The 20,116-nt window shown below is 44.5% G+C and overlaps 1 protein-coding gene across 2 annotated transcripts; it reads right to left on the bottom strand.

The window, feature by feature from the left end:
* Positions 1-902: 902 nt before the first annotated feature.
* On the bottom strand, positions 903-20,012 carry LOC134346872 (ceramide-1-phosphate transfer protein-like). 2 transcript variants are annotated; one of them, XM_063048678.1, is made up of 4 exons: positions 6,605-6,663; positions 4,987-5,272; positions 3,297-3,466; positions 903-2,046 (listed from the first exon to the last, which is right to left on the bottom strand). In XM_063048678.1, the coding sequence occupies exons 2-4, from the start codon at positions 5,212-5,214 to the stop codon at positions 1,521-1,523; spliced, it is 924 nt and encodes a 307-aa protein (XP_062904748.1). In that variant the 5' UTR covers positions 5,215-5,272; positions 6,605-6,663; the 3' UTR covers positions 903-1,520. The 2 variants fall into 2 exon arrangements, with proteins under 2 accessions (XP_062904748.1, XP_062904747.1); XM_063048677.1 differs by lacking the exon at positions 4,987-5,272 and adding an exon at positions 19,766-20,012 and having other exon boundaries at positions 907-2,046.
* Positions 20,013-20,116: the final 104 nt, after the last annotated feature.

The following is a 20,116-nucleotide window of genomic DNA, read 5'->3' as shown; positions in this document are numbered from 1 at the left end:
GCATGGACAGGCAGGCTAGTTGTAGAAATGTGGTGCTTGAGGCTATGTTTTATGACTGTCGTGGAGAATGTGGGCTTGGTGAGGTTCGGGAATTAACCCGACAGTCAAGTAAACTCACATGTGGTACATTCACTTGACTGATCCATGGTGGGGAACCTACTGGGGGAGCAGGGTAACGGCCCAAAGTCCTTGACATCTACAAGTCGGCAGTTCTGAAGATTGACTAGCAGTCCTTGTGCACACAGGAAATCTGCACCGAGCAGAGGTCTAGCCACTTCAGCCAGGACAAAGTCCATGTATAACGTCACCCACTGAAGCGCCTGTTGTGTCCCGTAAGTCTGGATCCTGCTGCCGTTGGCAGCCTCCAGCAAGATTTTGTCATTCTTTGCCTTCTGACCAATAGGTGATGCTGGCAACACACTCACTGGAGCATCATGTCATGCAGGAAGCGTCACCCTGACAGGGTGTCTGCAATAAACAGTAGACGACCCTGGCAGCTGGAACCCATGGTGTTCACAGACCTCTGATGTCCCGATGTGCTGGCACTGTTGAAGTTGCAAGGTGGTCGGCACTTCCTAGCTATGAACCAATGCAAGCATGGTAAAAGCATGCATTGTCTGTTTTGCAGCCACGGTTGTGTGTGTGTTGGAGACCCTGCTTACTGAGTCAGAGAAAAGAGGAGGAATTGTGCACCTCTGCCCAGCTGAGTGTAGGCTATCAGCCATTTTATCAAGCTCCCTGAAGTCCATCAGTGCATTAGCCAGGGCTATGCAAACTGGATCAGGCTTTTGCTGCATGAAGAGTTCTTTAACAATAAAACAAGGATGGTGATTTCCCAGGAGAGACACCTTGTGGTCAATTAGCTCCGATGGCCTAGCACTGCTGAGGCCGGGCAAGGAGAGCAACTCTTTGGTGCGCTCAGACTCCGATAGTCCAAAAGTCTGTAAAAGAAGAGTTTTCAGCAATTGATATTTATCGTGTTCAGGCGGGTGTTCAAGCAGACTCACCAGTCTCACCACCATGGAACTACTCAGCAATGCTACCACGTAGTCTAGTGTTGGCTGTGGAGATTTCACGCAGCGCAAATTGGGCCTTAACTTGTACCAACCCAACAACGAATAACTGCAATCGTCCTAGAGCATCGGGATCGCTGATGTAGGTTTTTGTAAATAAAATGGTAGAGGCATTTTAAGTTCAACGGAAACTGTAACAACTCCTTTATTGTCAACCCAACACAGAACAAAAATGCGGTTTAAAAAAAAACTTCACATTATTACTTCATCATGTCGGACCAGCCTCTTCAACTGAACCCCAACTCAATGTCGATGATTGTGAATTATGCACGCTTCCACCCTGCACAGGGTCCAGTATCACCCAGTGTCTCAATGCTTTGTGCATGTTGTGCAACTGTTTGAGGTTTGGATGTTTATTGGACCTTAAAATCAATTTATTGAGAGCGATGATTGACAATGTTTCCCCTTCTCATTAGCACACATCTGATTTGATGAAGTGCTTTGGGACTAGGGCAATTCCAGCATACCATGTTGTGCATACATGTGTTGTGTAATATTATAAACTCTCTCAATTGCATTGACAGAATTCCATAGTTTCACTCTGGTGTCCTTGTTGTCTTGCACACATAACATGTGGAGGAATTTTGCTCGGGATGGTAGGGCAAGGAAGGCAAAACCAGCAGCCTTTTGTATCAACCAGCTGTGATGTTTGGCAAGGGTCCTCTGGTAGGAATCAGCACATATATCAGATATTGAATTACTTTGTGAATCATATCTTAACTTATCAAGAAAAAGCTGGAGCCATTGCAGTGCTCGATGGAGACGCAGTAAAGTGCGACAGCCAGACACCAGGCCATCACTGTGAAGCCTACTGTTGTTGACCAAATCACTTTTCAGTTCATAATCAATCATGGACTTTATAGTGGCATATTCTTTCCCATGCACACCCTTTCGATGTTGGATGATTATCTCCATCTTACTGTTCACTTCCTCTGATATAAATCCAAAAACAGTGCCAAGTGCATTGATAATTCTGAAAAGACAAGCCCAGAGTCAGTTACCGAAACAAAGACCTGGCTACCTCTCAGCAAAATCAGGAGCTGTGTCTCTGCAATAACTGTCTGGCTCTAGACCTTCAATAGAACCCAATGTAGAAAAACATCCATTTTGACATTCTGGCCAGCAAACTGCTAAAATATTACCAAATGTGTATCTTTAATCACTGGTTGTTAAACTTGTATTCGATCAAACATTGGCAGGGCATGCAACCAGGGTGAGATTGAGAATACAATTTTCTCTACATTGTCCAACCAGAAAAATAGAGGGCTATGGGTAACCCTAGGTAATTTCTAAAGTAAGTACATCAGAATCAGAATCCGGTTTATTATCACCGGCACGTGACGTGAAATTAGCAGCAGGCAGTTCAATGCAATACATAATCTAGCAAAGAGAGAAAAAAAATAAATTAACTAAAACATAAGAATAAATAAACAAGTAAATCAATTACATGTATTGAATAGATTTTAAAGAATGTGCAAAAAACAGAAATACTGTATACTAAAAAAGTGAAGTGGTGTTCATGGGTTCAAAGTCCATTCAGGAATCAGATGGCAGAGGGGAAGAAGCTGTTCCTGAATCGCTGAGTGTGTGCCTTCAGGCTCCTGATGGTAACAGTGAGAAAAGGGCATGCCCTGGGTGCTGGAGGTCCTTAATAATGGACGCTGCCTTTCTGAGACACTGCTCCCTAAAGATGTCCTGGGTATTTTGTAGGCTAGTGCCCAAGATGGAGCTGACTAGATTTACAACCTTCTGCAGCTTCTTTTGGTCCTTTGGAGCTGACTAGATTTACAACTAGATTTCCGCAGCATGTTTGGCACAGCATTGTGGGCTGAAGGGCCTGTATTTTGCTGTGGCTTTTCTACGTTTTTAGAACTCTTAGGGAGGCTATCCCTGGACAGAATATGAGGTGTTGTTCTCCCCTACTTCAGAGTGGCTTTGTTTTGGCAAGAGAGGAGGCCATGGATTGACATGTCAGAATGGGAATTACAATTAAAATGGGTGTTACTGGGAATTCTTGCCTGTTGTGGCAGATGGAGCGAAGCTGTTTGATTGAAGTCTTTTTTTTTTGCCTGCCATGCATGGATGTCCTAGCATGTAACACCAGGCTCTGTTCCTTTCCTGACTCCTCGTACTCCTTCCTTATCTAGTTAACTATTTCTGTCTAACTCCACTTTCTCTATCAAATGAAGATGATTTGGTCCATGCTTCTGCCTGCTCACTTACTTTTGGAGTTCTGTCCATCCTTCAAGATAACTTTCCAATGAAATATCTTCATCTTTGGTCACACAGGCCTGGAATGCAGCCAATAGTTGAGGGATCTGGAAATTGTTGTTGTCACATCGTTGTCCAGAAATTCTGTCCACAGGATTCATGGTTGCTGAAGCAGCAATGAGCTATTCGCAGGTATGAAAAGGTAGGAGAAAATTATTAAAGTTGAGTCATTTCTTTTGGATGGAAATTCTGAAAACAATGTGCCTATTCTATCACAATCTATTTTCTTTCATATAGCTCCAGAACATTTTTTTGAGTGAGATGGAAATAAGTTGCATGTGCAATACTGTCTTTGAGATGGATCAATGTGTCTGGTCCATCACCTCACACAATTGATCATCGAGACAGATCAATGTGTCTGGCCATGACCTCACTCAGTTGGGATTCTAGATAATGCGCCTGATGATTTCCCTCAATTAGTCATTGCGATCGATCAATGTGTCTGGTCCATGACCTCACTCAATTGGTCATCCAAACAGACCAATGTGTCTGCTTCATGCACGCACTTAATTGGAGATTGCGAAAGATCTATCTGTCTGGACTCAATTGATCACTGAGACAGATCAATGTGTCTGGTCCATGTCCTCTCTCAGCTGGTCATTTGGACAGATCAGTGTGTCTGGTCTATTAACTCACTCAATTGGTCTTTGACACAGATCAATGTGTCTGGTTGATGTCCAATTGAGGGAGGAGATCGGGACAGATTGATGTGTCTGTTCCATGACCTCTCCCAATTGGTCGCCAGAATAAATTGATGCATCTGGACCATGAACTCACTCAATGTTTCCAGTCCAGGACCTCTCTCAATTGGTCATCAGGACAGATCATTTTGTCATGTTCATGACCTCAGAAAATTGGTCATCAAGACAGATGGATGTGTCCTGTCTATACTCATACTCAGTTGCTCATCCAGATGAATCAATGTGTCTGGTCTATGAAATCACTCAACTGGTCATCGGGAGAGATCAATGTACCTGATCCATAGTCACTTCTCATTGATATATCCAGATAGATCAAAGTGTCTGATCCATAATCGCACTCAGTGGTCATTGTGACAGATCAATGCGTCTCGTCGATGATCGCACTCAATAGTCATTGTGACAGGTCAATGTGTCTGGTCCATAACCGTATTCAATGGTCATTGTGACAGATCAATGTGTCTGGTCCATGTTCGCACTCAATGGTTATTGAGATAGATCTATATGTCTGGTCCATGATCGCACTCAGTGGTCATTGTGACAGATTAATGTGTCTGGTCCATGATTGCACTCAATGGTCATTGTGACAGATCAATGTGTCTGGTCCATATTCGCATTCAATGGTCATTGTGACAGATCAATGTGTCTGGTCCATGTTTGCACTCAATGGTTATTGAGATAGATCTATATGTCTGGTCCATGTTCGCACTCAATGGCCATTGTAACAGATCAATGTGTATTGTCCATAATCGTACTCAATGGTCATTGTAACAGATCAGTGTGTCTGGTCCATAATCACACTCAATGGTCTTTATGATAGATCAATGTGTCTGGTTGATGATCGCACTAAATGGTCATCAACAGAGTTTGGTGTGTCTGGTCCATTACTTCACGTGATTGGTCATCGAGAGTGTTGAATGTGTCTGGTCCATGATCTCACTCACTTGGTCATCCAGATAGGTCGATGTGTCTAGTCCATGAACTCTCTCAATTGGTCGACGGAATAAGCTGATGCATTCATTATCGAGAGAGATCATGATCATGCGGCTAGAGTCAAGCTGCTCCTGCCATTGTCTGCACGAATTTTGTATGCTTTCCCTGTGACCACATTGGTTTCTTCTGGGTGCTCTGGTTTCCTCCCACATTGCAAAGACATGGTTAATTGACCACATGGGCAATGTGGCCCTGTTGGTCTGGTAGGGCCAGTTGGCGTGCTGTTTATTCTAAGAACTGAATGGGAAAACAGGGTCAGACTCCCAAAGTTGCTGAGATGAAGCAGTGTGTATGGCAGTCTTAAGTTGCAAAGACACTGAGTTGTAAATAGTTGCAAATGTGAATTGCTGTTCAGTACACAGAAGTGGAAGATCATTTAGAGCTTGTGGGAAGAGAAATTTTATTTTCTTATTGCTGAGACACTAGGAGCTATGAAGGAGCAACAAGACTTGAAATCAACAATCAACCTGTTGAAATTTAGCATGGGTGTCTGGACTACAAGTTGTTTGGAGTATTAGGAGGAAGAAGGTGGACTCCAGTTATGTAATTATCCAGTTAAATTTCATCAGGAGTAACTGGATTTTGTTCTGGGGCCTGACCCCAATGATTGGGAGAATTGCAGAGAAGCGATTGTACAATAGCTTCAGCAGAGTGATACTGGATCTGAAGTGCTGATGTCCAATCAGTTGATTTGAATTTCTTTAAATTTAGATGATTAAGGCAGGAGCTACAAGTTGTTTTCCATTGTACTAGAAGAAAAAGAATTTCAGGATGTATATCATATACATTTCTCTGACATTAAATGTACCTATTGAAACCTATTGTTTGTATGTGTCAAGGAATGCAGGAAGAGGTGAAATGCTTTGGCAGTTCTACAACAAAGTATTCAAGACAGATTTTAAAATATCTTAAAAGTCCTGGGCATCAAATGCATTGATATCATTATTCACAGGCCCCATTCTTTCCTGTGTAGTCAACACCAATGCCAAAGGGGAGAAGAGGATCAAGAGGAACACCAAAGGTGGGGAGGGAGGATGGAGATGTAAAACGATCCCTGAAAGCCTGAGGAATCCATTGAAGGGGAGATCTAGAACTTCTTTCCATCCAAAGGGTAGTTTTGGTCTGGAACACACACTTGAAGTAATGGTAAATGCAAAAATCCTTAAATGCATATAAAATGATGTAAATGTGATGCAGAATAATCTTTGGGGATGTCAAGTCCCAGGAAGTGTGACTAGGATGGACAGATTGTGCACTTCACATGATGGACTGAATGGGCTCCTCCTTCCATAGTCTTGTCTCCCAAATACCCAATGATTGTTTGAAAATTCTGCACCAGGTTATCATTTCTCTGCTTTTCAATCACATCAATAAACCCCAGTTCTTTGTATGATTTTGTTCAGCTATAAATACAAATTATTTGTTAATGTAACCAACTTAAGGGCCTTGTAAAAAATCACCTCCAATGGGGTGGTTCTCCCGAACAGAGACATAGAACAAAATTTAGGGCAGAGCTCTATTGCTATTGGGAGGATGATATTGACTGTGGGTAGTTGAGGAGAGTCTTACCTTGATTTTGTGATGACTTTGGTGTATTGATTCCTGAGGGTTTAACTGTTGAAACGGGGCTGTAGAAATAATGAACAACTGAGAGTAGTTGGGCCTTAGTTTAGAATCAGTCCCTAGGTACAACTGGAGTGAAGTCCAGTGACACAAAGCAATGCATACTATTGATGCTGAGCTGGTTGACTTCATTAACTTTGCCTCCAACTTTCACCCTGCCCTCAAGTTTACCTGGTCCATTTCCGACACCTCCCTCCCCTTTCTAGATCTTTCTGTCTCTATCTCTTGGAGACGGCTTATCTACTGATATCTACTATAAGCCTACAGACTCTCACAGCTACCTGAACTATTCCTCTCCCCACCCTGTCTCTTGCAAAAATGCCACCCCCTTCTCGCAATTCCTCCGTCTCCACCGCATCCGCTCTTAGGATGAGGCTTTTCATTCTAGGACGAAAGAGATGTCCTTTTTTAAAGAAAGGGGCTTCCCTTCCTCCACCATCAACTCTGCTCTCAAACGCATCTCTCCCATTTCACGCACATCTGCTCTCACCCCATCCTCCCGCCACCCCACTAGGATTGGGTTCCCCTTGTCCTCACCTACCACCCCACCAGCCTCCGGGTCCAACATGTAATTCTCCGTAACTTCTGCCACCTCCAACGGGATCCCACCACTAAGCACATCTTTCCCACCCCGCCCCTGTGCTTTCCGCAGGGATCGCTCTCTACACGACTCCCTTGTCCATTCGACCCCCCCCCCATCCCTTCCCACCGATCTCCCTCCTGGCACTTATCCTTGTAAGCGGAACAAGTGCTACACATGCCCTTACACTTCCTCCCTCACCACCATTCAGGGCCCCAGACAGTCCTTCCAGGTGAGGCGATACTTCACCTGTGAGTTGGCTGGGGTGATGTACTGCATCCGGTACCCCCAATGTGGCCTTCTATATATTGGCGAGACCCAACGCAGGCTGGGAGACTGTTTCACCGAACACCTACACTCTGTCCGCCAGAGAAAGCAGGATCTCCCAGTGGCCACACATTTTAATTCCACATCCCATTCCCATTCTGATATGTCTGTCCATGGCCTCCTCTACTGTCAAGATGAAGCCCCACTCAAGTTGGAGGAACAACACCTAATATTCCCTCTGGGTAGCCTCCAACCTGATGGCATGAACATTGACTTCCCTAACTTCCGTTAATGCCCTACCTCCCCTTCGTACCCTATCTGTTATTTATTTATTTATCTATTATTATTATTAATTTTTTTTCCTCTCTCCTTTTTCTCCCTCTGTCCCTCTCACTATACTCCTTGCCCATCCTCTGGGCTTCCCCCCTCCCCCTTTCTTTCTCCCTAGGCCCCCTGTCCCATGATCCTCTCATATCCCTTTTGCCAATCAACTTTCCAGCTCTTGGCTCCATCCCTCCCCCTCCTGTCTTCTCCTATCATTTTGGATTTCCCGCTCCCCCTCCCACTTTCAAATCTCTTACTATCTCTTCTTTCAGTTAGTCCTGACGAAGGGTCTCGACCCAAAACGTCGACTGTACCTCTTTCTATAGATGCTGCCTGCCCTGCTGTGTTCCACCAGCATTCTGTGTGTACTATTGATGTGCTCAGCTAGCATTTCACTTTTAAGTATGTTTATTAATGCAAAGAAGGCAATTTGGAATTATGCAGTTATTTAGAGTAAACAGATAAGTCTACTGCCATTATGCTCTTCTGTGGAAAATCACAAATATTTCCTTCTAGAAAGACCATAAGGTAGGACCATAAGATATAGGAGCAGAAGTAGGCCATTCAGCTTGTCGAGTCTGCTCCGCCATTCAATCATGGTTTGATCCAATTCTTCCAGCTGTCCCCACTCCCCTGCCTTCTCCTCATAGCCTTTGATACCCTGGCTAATCAAGAATCTATCTATCTCAGCCTTAAATGCACCCAGTGACTTGGCCTCCACAGCTGCTTGTGACAACAAATTCCACAGATTTACAACCCTCTGACTAAAGTAAATTCTCTGTCTCTCTGTTCTAAGTGGACGTCCTTCAATCCTGAAGTCGTGCCCTCTTGTCCTAGAATCTCCTACCATGGGAAATAACTTTGCCATATCTGTTCAGGCCTTTTAACATCTGGAATGTTTCTATGAAATCCTCCCTAATTGTCCTGAACTCCAGGGAATACAGCCCAAGAGCTGCCAGATGTTCCTCATATGATAACCCTTTCATTCCAGGAATCATTCTTGTGATTCTTCTCTGAACCCTCTCCAATGTCAGTATATCCTTTCTAAAATAAGAAGCCCAAAACTGCACACAATGCTCCAAGTGTGGTCTCACGAGTGCCTTATAGAGCCTCAACATCACGTCCCTGCTCTTATATTCCATACCTCTAGAAATGAATGCCAACATCGCATTCGCCTTTTTCACCACCGACTCAACCTGGAGGTTAATCTTTAGGGTTTCCTGCACAAGGACTCCCAAGTCCCTTTGCATCTCTGTATTTTGAATTCTCTCCCCATCTAAGTAATAGTCTGCCTATTTAATTCTTCCACCAAAGTACATGATCATACACTTTTCAACACTATTTCATTTGCCACTTTGCCCATTCCCCTAAACTATCTAAGTCTCTCTGCAGGCTCTCTGTTTCCTCAACACTACCTGCTCCTCCATCTATTTTTGTATGATCGGCAAATTTAGCCACAAATCCATTAATCCCATAATCCAAATTATTGACATACATTGTAAAAAGCAGCAGTCCCAACACTGACCCATGTGGAACTTTACTGGTAACCGGCAGCTAGCCAGAATAGGATCCCTGTATTCCCACTCTCTGTTTTCTGCCAATCAGTCAATGCTCCACCCATGCTAGTAACTTACCTGTAATTCCATGGGCTCTTATCTTGCTAAGCAGGATCACGTGCGGCACCTTGTCAAAGGCTTCTGAAAATCCAAGTACACTACATCTACTGCTTTGTCTACCCTGCTTGTATTTTAGAAACATAGAAAACCTACAGCAGAATACAAGCCCTGTGGCCCACAAAGTTGTGCCGAACATGTCCTTACCTTAGAAATTACGAGGCTTATCTATAGCCCTCTATTTTTTGAAGCTCCATGAACCTATCCAAAAGTCTCTTAAAAGACCCTATCGTACCTGCCTCCACCACCGTTGCTGGCAGCCCATTCCACGCACTCACCACTCCCTGAGTAAAAAACTTACCCCTGATGTCTCCTCTGTACCTACTCCCCAGCACCTTAAACCTGTGCCCTCTTGTGGCAACCATTTCAGCCCTGGGAAAAACCCTCTGACTATCCACACTATCAATGCCTCTCACCATCTTATACACCTCTATCAGGTCACCTCTCATCCTCCGTCGCTCCAAGGAGAAAAGGCCGAGTTCACTCAAACTATTCTCATAAGGCATGCTCCCCAATCCAGGCAACATCCTTGTAAATCTCCTCTGCACCCTTTCTATGGCTTCCACGTCCTTCCTGTAGTGAGGCGACCAGAACTGAGCACAGTACTCCAAGTGGGGTCTGAGCAGGGTCCTATATAGCTGCAACATTACCTCTTGTCTCCTAAATTCAATTCTTACGATTGATGAAGGCCAATACATCATATGCCTTCTTACCCACAGAGTCAACCTGCGCAACTGCTTTGAGCATCCTATGGACTCGGACCCCAAGATCCCTCTGATCCTCCACACTGCCAAGAGTCTTACCATTAATCCTATATTCTGCCATCATATTTGATCTACCAAAATGAACCACTTCACACTTATCTTGGTTGAACTCCATCTGCCACTTCTCGGCCCAGTTTTGCATCCTATCAATGTCCCACTGTAACCTCTGACAGCCCTCCACACTATCCGCAACACCTCCAACCTTTGTGTCATCAGCAAACTTACTAACCCATCCCTTCACTTCCTCATCCAGGTCATTTATAAAAATCACGAAGAGTAAGGGTCCCAAAACAGGTCGCTGAGGCACTCCACTGGTCACCGACCTCCATGCAGAATATGACCCGTCTACATCCACTCTTTGCCTTCTGTGGACAAGCCAGTTTTGGATCCACAAAAAATTGCAGCAGGTTTAGTCAGGCAGGATTTTCCTTTCAGGAAACCATGCTGGCTTTGGCCTATCTTGTCATGTGCTTCCAGGTACTCCATAATCTCATCCCTGACAATCAATTCCAACAACTTCCCAACCGCTAATGTGAGGCTAACAGGTCTATAGTTTCCCTTCCGCTGCCTCCCACCCTTCTTAAATAGTGGAGTAATATTTCCAATTTTCCAGTCATCCGGTACAATGCCAGAATCTATCAATTCTTGAAAGATCATTGTTAATGCTGCTGCAATCTCTCCAGCCACTTCCTTCAGAACCCGAGAGTGTATTCCATCAGGTCCAGGAGATTTATCAACTCTCAGACCATTAAGCTTCCTGAGCATCTTGTCAGTCATAATTTACACTGCACAAACTTCACTTCCCTGACACTCTTGAATGCCCATAATACTGCAGATGTCTTCCACTGTGAAGACTGATTCAGTTCCTTTGTCATTTCTGCATCCCTCATTACAATATCTCCAGCGTCATTTTCTATTGGTTCTATATCTTCCCTGAACTCTCTTTTACCATTTATTATTAAAAAAGCTTTTCGTATCTTCTTTGATACTAGTCACCAGCTTCCTTTCATAATTCATCTTTTCCTTCTGCAAGTTTTTAAAAGCTTCCCAATCCTCTATCTTCCCACTAGCTTTGGCTTCCTTGTATGCCCCCTCTTTTGCTTTTACTTTGGCTCTGACTTCACTTGTCAGCCATGGTGGTGTCTTGCCATTCGAAAATTTCTTATTTATCTTATATCTTATTTATTCTTATATCTGTCTTGCATTTCCCTCATTTTTCACAGAAACTCCAGCCATTGCTGCTCTGCTGTCCTTCCTGCTAATGTCCCTTTCCAGTCAACCTTGGCCAGTTCCCCTCTCACGCCATTGTAATTTTCTTTTATTCCACTGAAATACTGACACATTGGAATTTAGTTTCTCCTTCTCAAATTTCAAAGTGAACTTGATCATATTGTGATCACTGTTCCCTAAGGGTTCCTTAACCTTAAGCTCTCTTATCACATCCAGATCATTGCACAACACCCAATCCAGCATGGACGATCCCCTAGTAGGCTCAACAACAAGCTGTTGTAAAAAGCCATCCCTTAGACATTCCACAAATCCTCTCTCGAGGTCCAGTACTGACCTCAGCAGTGGCAGTGTGTTTGTGCCCTTGAGCAAGGCACTTAATCGCACATTGCTCTAGTGTCTGTGCAAGGAGTGGCGCCCCATACAGACTTTCAATCTGTGTCTTGTAAGGCATGAAAATGCCCGACGCAGGCCTCTCATGGTCTGAGTCGACGTTAGTTAAGATCCATAAATATAATTCCTTTGATCGTATGCAGTGCACTGTCTGTTATTTTGCGGCATTAATTTGTAACGGTAGCAAATGACACAGCGTCCACACAAACTGAAGTTTGGGGTGGGGTCAAGTGTGCCTCAATCTCACGGGTTTGGCAGGGCCGGAATTTGTCTTCCCTAGACTTACGCAGCCAAGGAAACCATGGTGTTTCTTTTATTTATTTATAATGGAGTTTTTAATGTATTTGCACAATTAGCTGTCTTTTGCACCTTTGTTGTTTGCCTGTCTTTGCCGTGTGCAGCTTTTCATTGGTTCTGTTGTGTTCCTTTGTAGTTAATGTGAATGCCCACAAGGATAGTGTCTGGTGACATCATAAACTTACTTTGAACTTTGACATTTGAAAGACTGTTGTTCCTGCTGTCAACAGCAATACTGACTTTGGTGATGAATCCTTTTGACAGAGTCAGATCTGAAACATTATTTCTCTTTCCACAGGCATTGTCTATTTTGCTCAGTTTTTGTTTCAGATTACCTTCACTTGCAGTTTCTTTTGATTTTCACCAATGTTTTTTTTTTCATCTCCAAACAGACAAGTCATAATTCCTACAATGTCATAGAGTGTTGGACATGAAAACAGGATTTTTGGCCAGACTTATTCCTGTCAACCAAGATGCTTACATCCTAACTCATGCATTGAATCCCCTGAAGACTGTTCTCTAAATCCTTTACATGCACGACAAACGCCAATGATCCCACCATTGATATGTGATGTTCGCCACTGGTTACAGATTTTCAGTCAGAAAAACACATCACTCTGCCTCCTATGTTTAATCCCATTTTGGATCAAGTTTGCTAAAACTCCTTGGAACCCATATACCTTCACTTTCGGGACTAGCCTACCATGTGGACCCTGTCAAAATCCTTGCTAAAGCTCATGCATACCATGTCTACCAACTTACTTCATTAATGTTCTTAAAAACCTCAGATTTGTGAGATAGGGTTTCCCACGCACAAAAACTCTCCCTGTTATTCCAAGTGGTAATGAATCCCATCCCTAAGAATTTTTCAGAGAACTTCTCTGAGTGAGTACCGATCTATACCGCCCTTCTAGAACATGGGAACAACATCAGTTACCCTCCAATCCTCTCGTACCTCATACTAGCTAAAGGTGATACAGAAATCTTTGTCCTGGACTGAAGAGATTCTGTAGATCCTGGAAATCCAAAACAACACACACAAAAGGCTGAAGGAACTCAGCAAGTCAGGCTGCATCTGTGGAAATGAATAAACAGTTGATGTTTCGAGCTGAGGTCCTTCATCAGGACTGGAAAGGAAGGTGGAAAAGTCAGACTAAGAATGTGGGAGGAGAGGAAGAAGTACAAGGTGGCAGGTGATAGGTGAATCCAGGTGGGTGGAACAGGTCAAGGGCTGGAGAGGAAGGAACCTGATAGGAGAGGTAAGTGGACCATCGGAGAAAGGGAAGGAGGAGAGGACCCAGGGGCAAGTATTAGGTATGTGAGAAGAAGTAAAAGGCCAGAGTGGGCAATAGAGGAAGAGGGGAGGGGAGGGGATGGAAATTTTTTTTTATTGGAAGGAGAAATCGATATTGATGAGGAACTCAGCGGGTCAGGCAGCATCTATGGAAATGAATAAATAGTTAACATTTCAGGTCTACGTTTTTGTTTCAGTCCTGATGAAGGGTCTCGGCACAAAATGTTGATTGTTTATTCATTTGCACAGATGCTGCCTGACCTGCTGAGTTCTTCAAGCATTTTAGAGATTTTGGATTTTCCTTTCATGCCTGATCGTGATACTTCTTACCCCTCCTTTTGAAGTAACACTGCATGGTAGCACGCTTTGCATACAGTTTCTGTATTGTGGTTTACAGATTGTTTTTAAACCAGTCTATGATTTCCTAGACTCACTGGGCTTGCTATCGATTTCTTTCTCCTATAGGCCATGCTCTTCCTAGATGCATCCCACTTGTCAGATGTTGATCTACCTGCCGGTGGTTGCTCTCCGTATGCTTCTTGGCATAACCATTCTTATAACATTAAAACTTGCCTGCCCTCAGTCCAGAACTTCAACTTTCAGACTACATTTATTTCTCATAGAATGCTATCATCTCATAGAAAACCTACAGCACAATACAATATTTCTTTCCATAACTTCCTCGAAGCTTTGAGGTCATCACTTTTCCCAAAGAGTCCTCCCATTGACTATACAATGTCTGTCTGTGTCCTCAAAGGTTAGATCCAGTACTACCTCTTCTCTAGTTACACAAACTACATCTTGGTTTATTGAGATCTTGTGGGTGCAGTATGAAGGTACTACTGGCGCTGAGACTTTCATATTAAAATAGTCCCAGATAATATTTTGGAAGGTACAATAGCTTATTATTATAACCCAATTATTCATAGCTCTTTGCGATTCTCTTCCTGAAATTCTCCCCGGCCAAGTATTACAGATTTGAATAGTTAATGTTAAATCTATGTGGATACCCTCCCCCGCGATCCCAGCTCTCATCCATGCCGGGTCTTTACCATCCCCTCCGACCTTCAACTGTCTGAGGCAGAACGCTCTGTCCTCAGTAAGGGCCTCACTTTTGTCCCCCTTCGCCCACACCTCAGCGAGTTCCACGTTCGCCATGATGCGGAACTCTTCTTCCGCCGTCTCCGTCTCCGAGCCTACTTCTTAGGCAAGGACTATCCCACCCCCACCGATGACCCCTTCTCCCGTCTTCAACCCTCCTCCTCTTCATGGACACCCTGCTCTGGTCTTCTGCCTGCTCTGGATCTCTTTATTGCTAACTGCCGATGGGACATCAACCGTCTCGACTTCACCGCACCTTGTTCCCATTCCAACCTTACTCATTCTGAACGCTCTGCTCTCCACTCCCTCCGCACTAATCCTAACCTTACTATTAAACCCGCCAACAGGGGGGGTGCTGTTGTAGTCTACCTCCTCTTATTTACCCCTCGATCGTGACCCCACTGAGGCCATTGTCTCCCACACCATCACCGACTTTATCCGCTCAGGGGATCTCCCATTCACTACTACCAACCTTATAGTTCCCACACCTCGCACTTCCCATTTCTACCTCCTACCCGAGATCCACAAACCTGCCTGTCCTGGCAGACCTATTATCTCAGCTTGCTCCTGCCCCACCAAACTCGTTTCTGCATACCTCGACACGGTTTTATCCCCCCTTGTTCAATCCCTTCCTACCTATGTTCATGACACTTCTTACGCTCTTAAACTTTTCGATGATTTTAAGTTCCCTGGCCCCCACTGCTTTATTTTCACCATGGATATCCAGTCCCTATATACTTCCATCCCCCATCAGGAAGGTCTCAAAGCTGTCCGCTACTTTTTGGATTCCAGACCTAATCAGTTCCCCTCTACCACCACTCTGCTCCGTCTAGCGGAATTAGTCCTTACTCTTAATAATTTCTCCTTTGGCTCCTCCCACTTCCTTCAAACTAAAGGTGTAGCTATGGGCACCCGTATGGGTCCTAGCTATGCCTGCCTTTTTGTTGGGTTTGTGGAACAATCTATGTTCCACACCTATTCTGGTATCTGTCCCCCACTTTTCCTTCATGACATTGACGACTGCATTGGCGCTGCTTCCTGCACGCATGCAGAACTCGTTGACTTTATTAACTTTGCCTCCAACTTTCACCCTGCCCTCAAGTTTACCTGGTCCATTTCCGACACCTCCCTCCCCTTTCTAGATCTTTCTGTCTCTGTCTCTGGAGACAGCTTATCCACTGATGTCTACTATAAGCCTACTGACTCTCACAGCTATCTGGATTCTTCCTCTTCTCACCCTGTCTCTTGCAAAAATGCCATCCCCTTCTCGCAATTCCTTCGTCTTCGCCGCATCTGCTCCCAGGATGAGGCTTTTCATTCCAGGACGAGGGAGAAGTCCTTTTTTAAAGAAAGGGGCTTCCCTTCCTCCACCATCAACTCTGCTCTCAACCGCATCTCCCCCATTTCACGCACATCTGCTCTCACTCCATCCTCCCGTCACCCCACTCGGAATAGGGTTCCCCTGGTCCTCACCTACCACCCCACCAGCCTCCGGGTCCAACATATTATTCTCCGTAACTTCCATCACCTCCAACGGGATCCCACCACTAAGCACATCTTTCCCTCCCCTGCACCCCCCCCCCGCTTTCCACAGGGATTGCTCCCTGCGTGACTTCCTTGTCCATTAGTCCCCCCCATCCCTCCCCACTGATCCCCCTCCTGGCACTTATCCTTGTAAGCGGAACAAATGCTACACATGCCCTTACACTTCCTCCCTTACCACCATTCAGGGCCCCAGACAGTCCTTTCAGGTGAGGCGACACTTCACCTGTGAGTCAGCTGGGGTAGTATACTGCGTCCGGTGCTCTCAATGTGGCCTTCTATATATTGGCAAGACCCGACGCAGACTGGGAGATCGTTTTGCTGGACACCTACGCTCTGTCCGCCAGAGAAAGCAGGATCTCCCAGTGGCCACACATTTTAATTCCACATCCCATTCCCATTCTGACATGTCTATCCACGCCCTCCTCTACTGTAAAGATGAAGCCACACTCAGGTTGGAGGAACAACATCTTATATTCCGTCTGGGTAGCCTCCAACCTGATGGCATGAACATCGACTTCTCTAACTTCCGCTAATGCCCCACCTCCCCCTCGTACCCCATCTGTTACTTATTTTTATACACACATTCTTTCTCTCACTCTCCTTTTTCTCCCTCTGTCCCTCTGAATATATCCCTTGCCCATCATCTGGGTTCCCCCCCCCTTGTCTTTCTTCCTGGACCTCCTGTCCCATGATCCTCTCGTATCCCTTTTGCCTATCACCTGTCCAGCTCTTGGCTCCATCCCTCCCCCTCCTGTCTTCTCCTATCATTTTGGATCTCCCCCTCCCCCTCTAACTTTCAAATCCCTTACTCACTCTTCCTTCAGTTAGTCCTGATGAAGGGTCTCGGCCTGAAACGTCGACTGTACCTCTTCCTAGAGATGCTGCCTGGCCTGCTGCGTTCACCAGCAACTTTTATGTGTGTTGCCCATTCTGACATGCCTATCCACGGCCTCCTTTACTGCAAAGATGAAGCCACACTCAGTTGGAGGAACAACACCTTATATTCCGTCTGGGTAGCCTCCAACCTGATGGCATGAACATTAACTTCTCTAACTTCCGCTAATGCCCCACCTCCCCCTCGTACCCCATCCATTATTTATTTATATACACACGTTCTTTCTCTCTCTCTCCTTTTTCTCCCTCTGTCGCTCTGACTATACCCCTTGCCCATCCTCTGGGTTTTCCCCCCCTCCCCCTTTTCTTTCTCCCTGGGCCTCCTGTCCCATGATCCTCTCATATCCCTTTTGCCAATCACCTGTCCAGCTCTTGGCTCCATCCCTCCCCCTCCTGTCTTCTCCTACCATTTTGGATCTCCCCCTCCCCCTCCCACTTTCAATCTCTTACTAGCTCTTCCTTCAGTTAGTCTTGATGAAGGGTCTTGGCCCGAAACGTCGACTGTACCTCTTCCTAGAGATGCTGTCTGGCCTGCTGTGTTCACCAGCAAATTTGATGTGTCTTGCTTGAATTTCCAGCATCTGCAGAATTCCTCGTGTTTATGGATATGAGTGAACTGTGTTTGTTTAATTGAGCACATATACATGAAATGTTGTCATCATCATCAGGGACCCCCACCACCCAGGACATGCTCTTTTCTCACTGCTACCATCAAGAAGGAGGTCCAGGAGCCTCAAGACCCACACCACCAAGTTCAGGAACAATTATTATCCCTCAACCATCAGGCAGGAGGTGCAGGATCCTCAGGACCCACACTACCAGGTTCAGGAACAGTTATATCCCTCAACCATCAGGAAGGAGGTACAGAAGCCTCAGGACCCACACCACCAGGTTCAGGAACAGTTATTATCCCTCAACCATCAGGCAGGAGGTGCAGGATCCTCAGGACCCACACTACCAGGTTTAGGAACAGCTATTATCCCTCAAACATCAGGAAGGAGGTCCAGAAGCCTCAGGATCCACACCACCAGGTTCAGGAACGATTATTATCCCTCAACCATCAGGCTCTTGAACTAGAGTGAATACCTTCATCAACTTCACTCACCCCATCATTGAAATGTTCCCACAACTAATGGACTCACCTTCAAGGACTCTTGACCTCATGTTCCCGATATTTATTTATCTATTATTTCTTCCTTTTTGTATTTACACAGTTTGTTGTCGTTCGCACTTTGGTTGAGCACCCAAGTTGGTGCCATCTTTCATTGATTCTGTTATAGTTATTCTATTATGGATTTATTGAGTATGCCCGCAAGAAATGAATCTCAGGGTTGTACATACATATACTTTGATAATAAATTTACTCTGAATGTTGAACTTTGTTTTTTAGTGATGCCTAGAAGCTGCCCACTTTCCAAAACGGAGCATCAGATGGAGTAGAGAGTGACCATCTTCTGCCTGGGGAAACCTCTATAGTTTTCATGACTGCCTCAGGTTTCTTCATGCTCTTTGGTAAGCCTTCACGTGGTTTTGCAGATAAACCAAAGTTGTTTACTGAGATAAGTTGATCTCTGTCTCAGGGCTGGTGATCTGGCCTACAGCAATGATTTAATGTGAAGTTTCTATAATCCATTGTAAAACTATCTGAAAATATTGTACTTTGCTGAATAAGGTATTTTTTGAGCTTTTAAACAAAATTTTAACATTTTAATTTCTGCTGAACAATCCCTATTTCCCATAAAATATTAACATGTAATTCTTTAAATAATAAAAAAGATTAATATTTTTACACAACTTCTGTGTGCATGAAATAGTGTCATAAAAGTGATGCTTTTTCCTTGAATTTTTAAAAACTGATTTGCTATTGATTCATTTTGAAGAGCTGACAGTTGTTGCTTTTCACAGAACAAGGGGCACAAATCACTACATTTCAATGTTTTGATGTACATGTGACAAATAAAGCTTATCTTTCTCACTTTATCCCATCTAAGGGCCCAGTGATGGGTCTGGATGCATTTTTCCCTTAGTTTAGGTTTGGTTTTGCTGGTACACTTGCATTGTTAAGGTTTTTTTTAATCTGAACCAGAGATTCAGGAAATTCCCATTCCTGTTTGCATAGTAGGGGAATTAAGAATTATGGGGAAAAGGCAGGTAGGTGGAGATGAGTCCATGGCCAGATCAGCCATGGCGGAGCAGGCTCGACGGGCCAGATGGCCTACTCCTGCTCCCATTTCTTATGTTCTTTTAAGGAAGGCAGCCTTATTCACTTACACTCAAGCTCAGACTTACACGTAACTCTTTCTCTGAGATAGAATTGTGGTCCTTCCATGCTGCCTCAGTTCTCACCAATGGGCAGCCAACAGCTTTCATTTCCTGAACTGTGAGACATAACCAAATCAAAGTCTGACTGATAGAGAAAAATAGAGTGAATCATTCTCAGACAAACTTGGAAGGAATTGGAGATGAAAAATCAGTAGCGTACAGTACCAGCGACCGGGGTTCAATTCCCACTGCAGCCTGAAAAGAGTTTGTACGTTCCTTCTGGGTGCTCCAGCTTCCGCCCACTGTCCAAAGACATACTGGTTGGTGGGTTAATTGGTCATTGTAAATTGTCCCGTAATTAGGCTAGAGTTAAATTGGGAGTTGCTGGGTGGTGAGGCTTGAAAAGGCAAAGGGCCTGTTCCACATTGTATCTCAATAAACAGGTAATAAATATAAAGAAAATGCTTACAGACAGGCACTACTTACAGAGGTTAAAGCTCATCAGGTAAATGAGGAGCAGGATGATAATCACTACAGCTGGCAGAAATCTCATGGCTCTCCCCCAGCAGCCCAACAACTTTGCCTTATTCTCTGGTTGCAACTTTCTCTGATACATCCTGAGATTTGCAGGGATACTGTCCTGGCTGGCGAATCCCAATGACATCCTAATCCAGAGTCCTTGTTTGGTGGTGAAATGTGGACTTAAATGTTTACCAAACACATAAGGGTTACAAAGTCCTCTGGTCTGTTTGTTCCTCCCTTTCTGCTGTCACTGCAGTCTTAAAACGGAAATATGTTTCGGCATATTGAGAGCGAACAGAACTCTTATTACTTTGG

Source organism: Mobula hypostoma, chromosome 5, assembly GCF_963921235.1.
Source record: "Mobula hypostoma chromosome 5, sMobHyp1.1, whole genome shotgun sequence".
Taxonomy (NCBI): domain Eukaryota; kingdom Metazoa; phylum Chordata; class Chondrichthyes; order Myliobatiformes; family Myliobatidae; genus Mobula; species Mobula hypostoma.
Note: the sequence above shows the minus strand (reverse complement) of the source record. Positions and strands in the feature narration are given on the sequence as shown.

Bases quoted from the DNA above. Each gene is read 5' to 3' on its own strand.
- LOC134346872 (XM_063048677.1), bottom strand. From the start codon at position 19,943: ATGTCATTGGGATTCGCCAGCCAGGACAGTATCCCTGCAAATCTCAGG. The intron at 6,664-19,765 runs GTAAGTAGTGCC...TTATTTCTACAG, and splicing joins CCTGATGAGCTTTAACCTCT to CCCCGTTTCAACAGTTAAAC. The intron at 2,047-3,296 runs GTAAGTGAGCAG...TTGTCTTTTCAG, and splicing joins GGATGGACAGAACTCCAAAA to AATTATCAATGCACTTGGCA.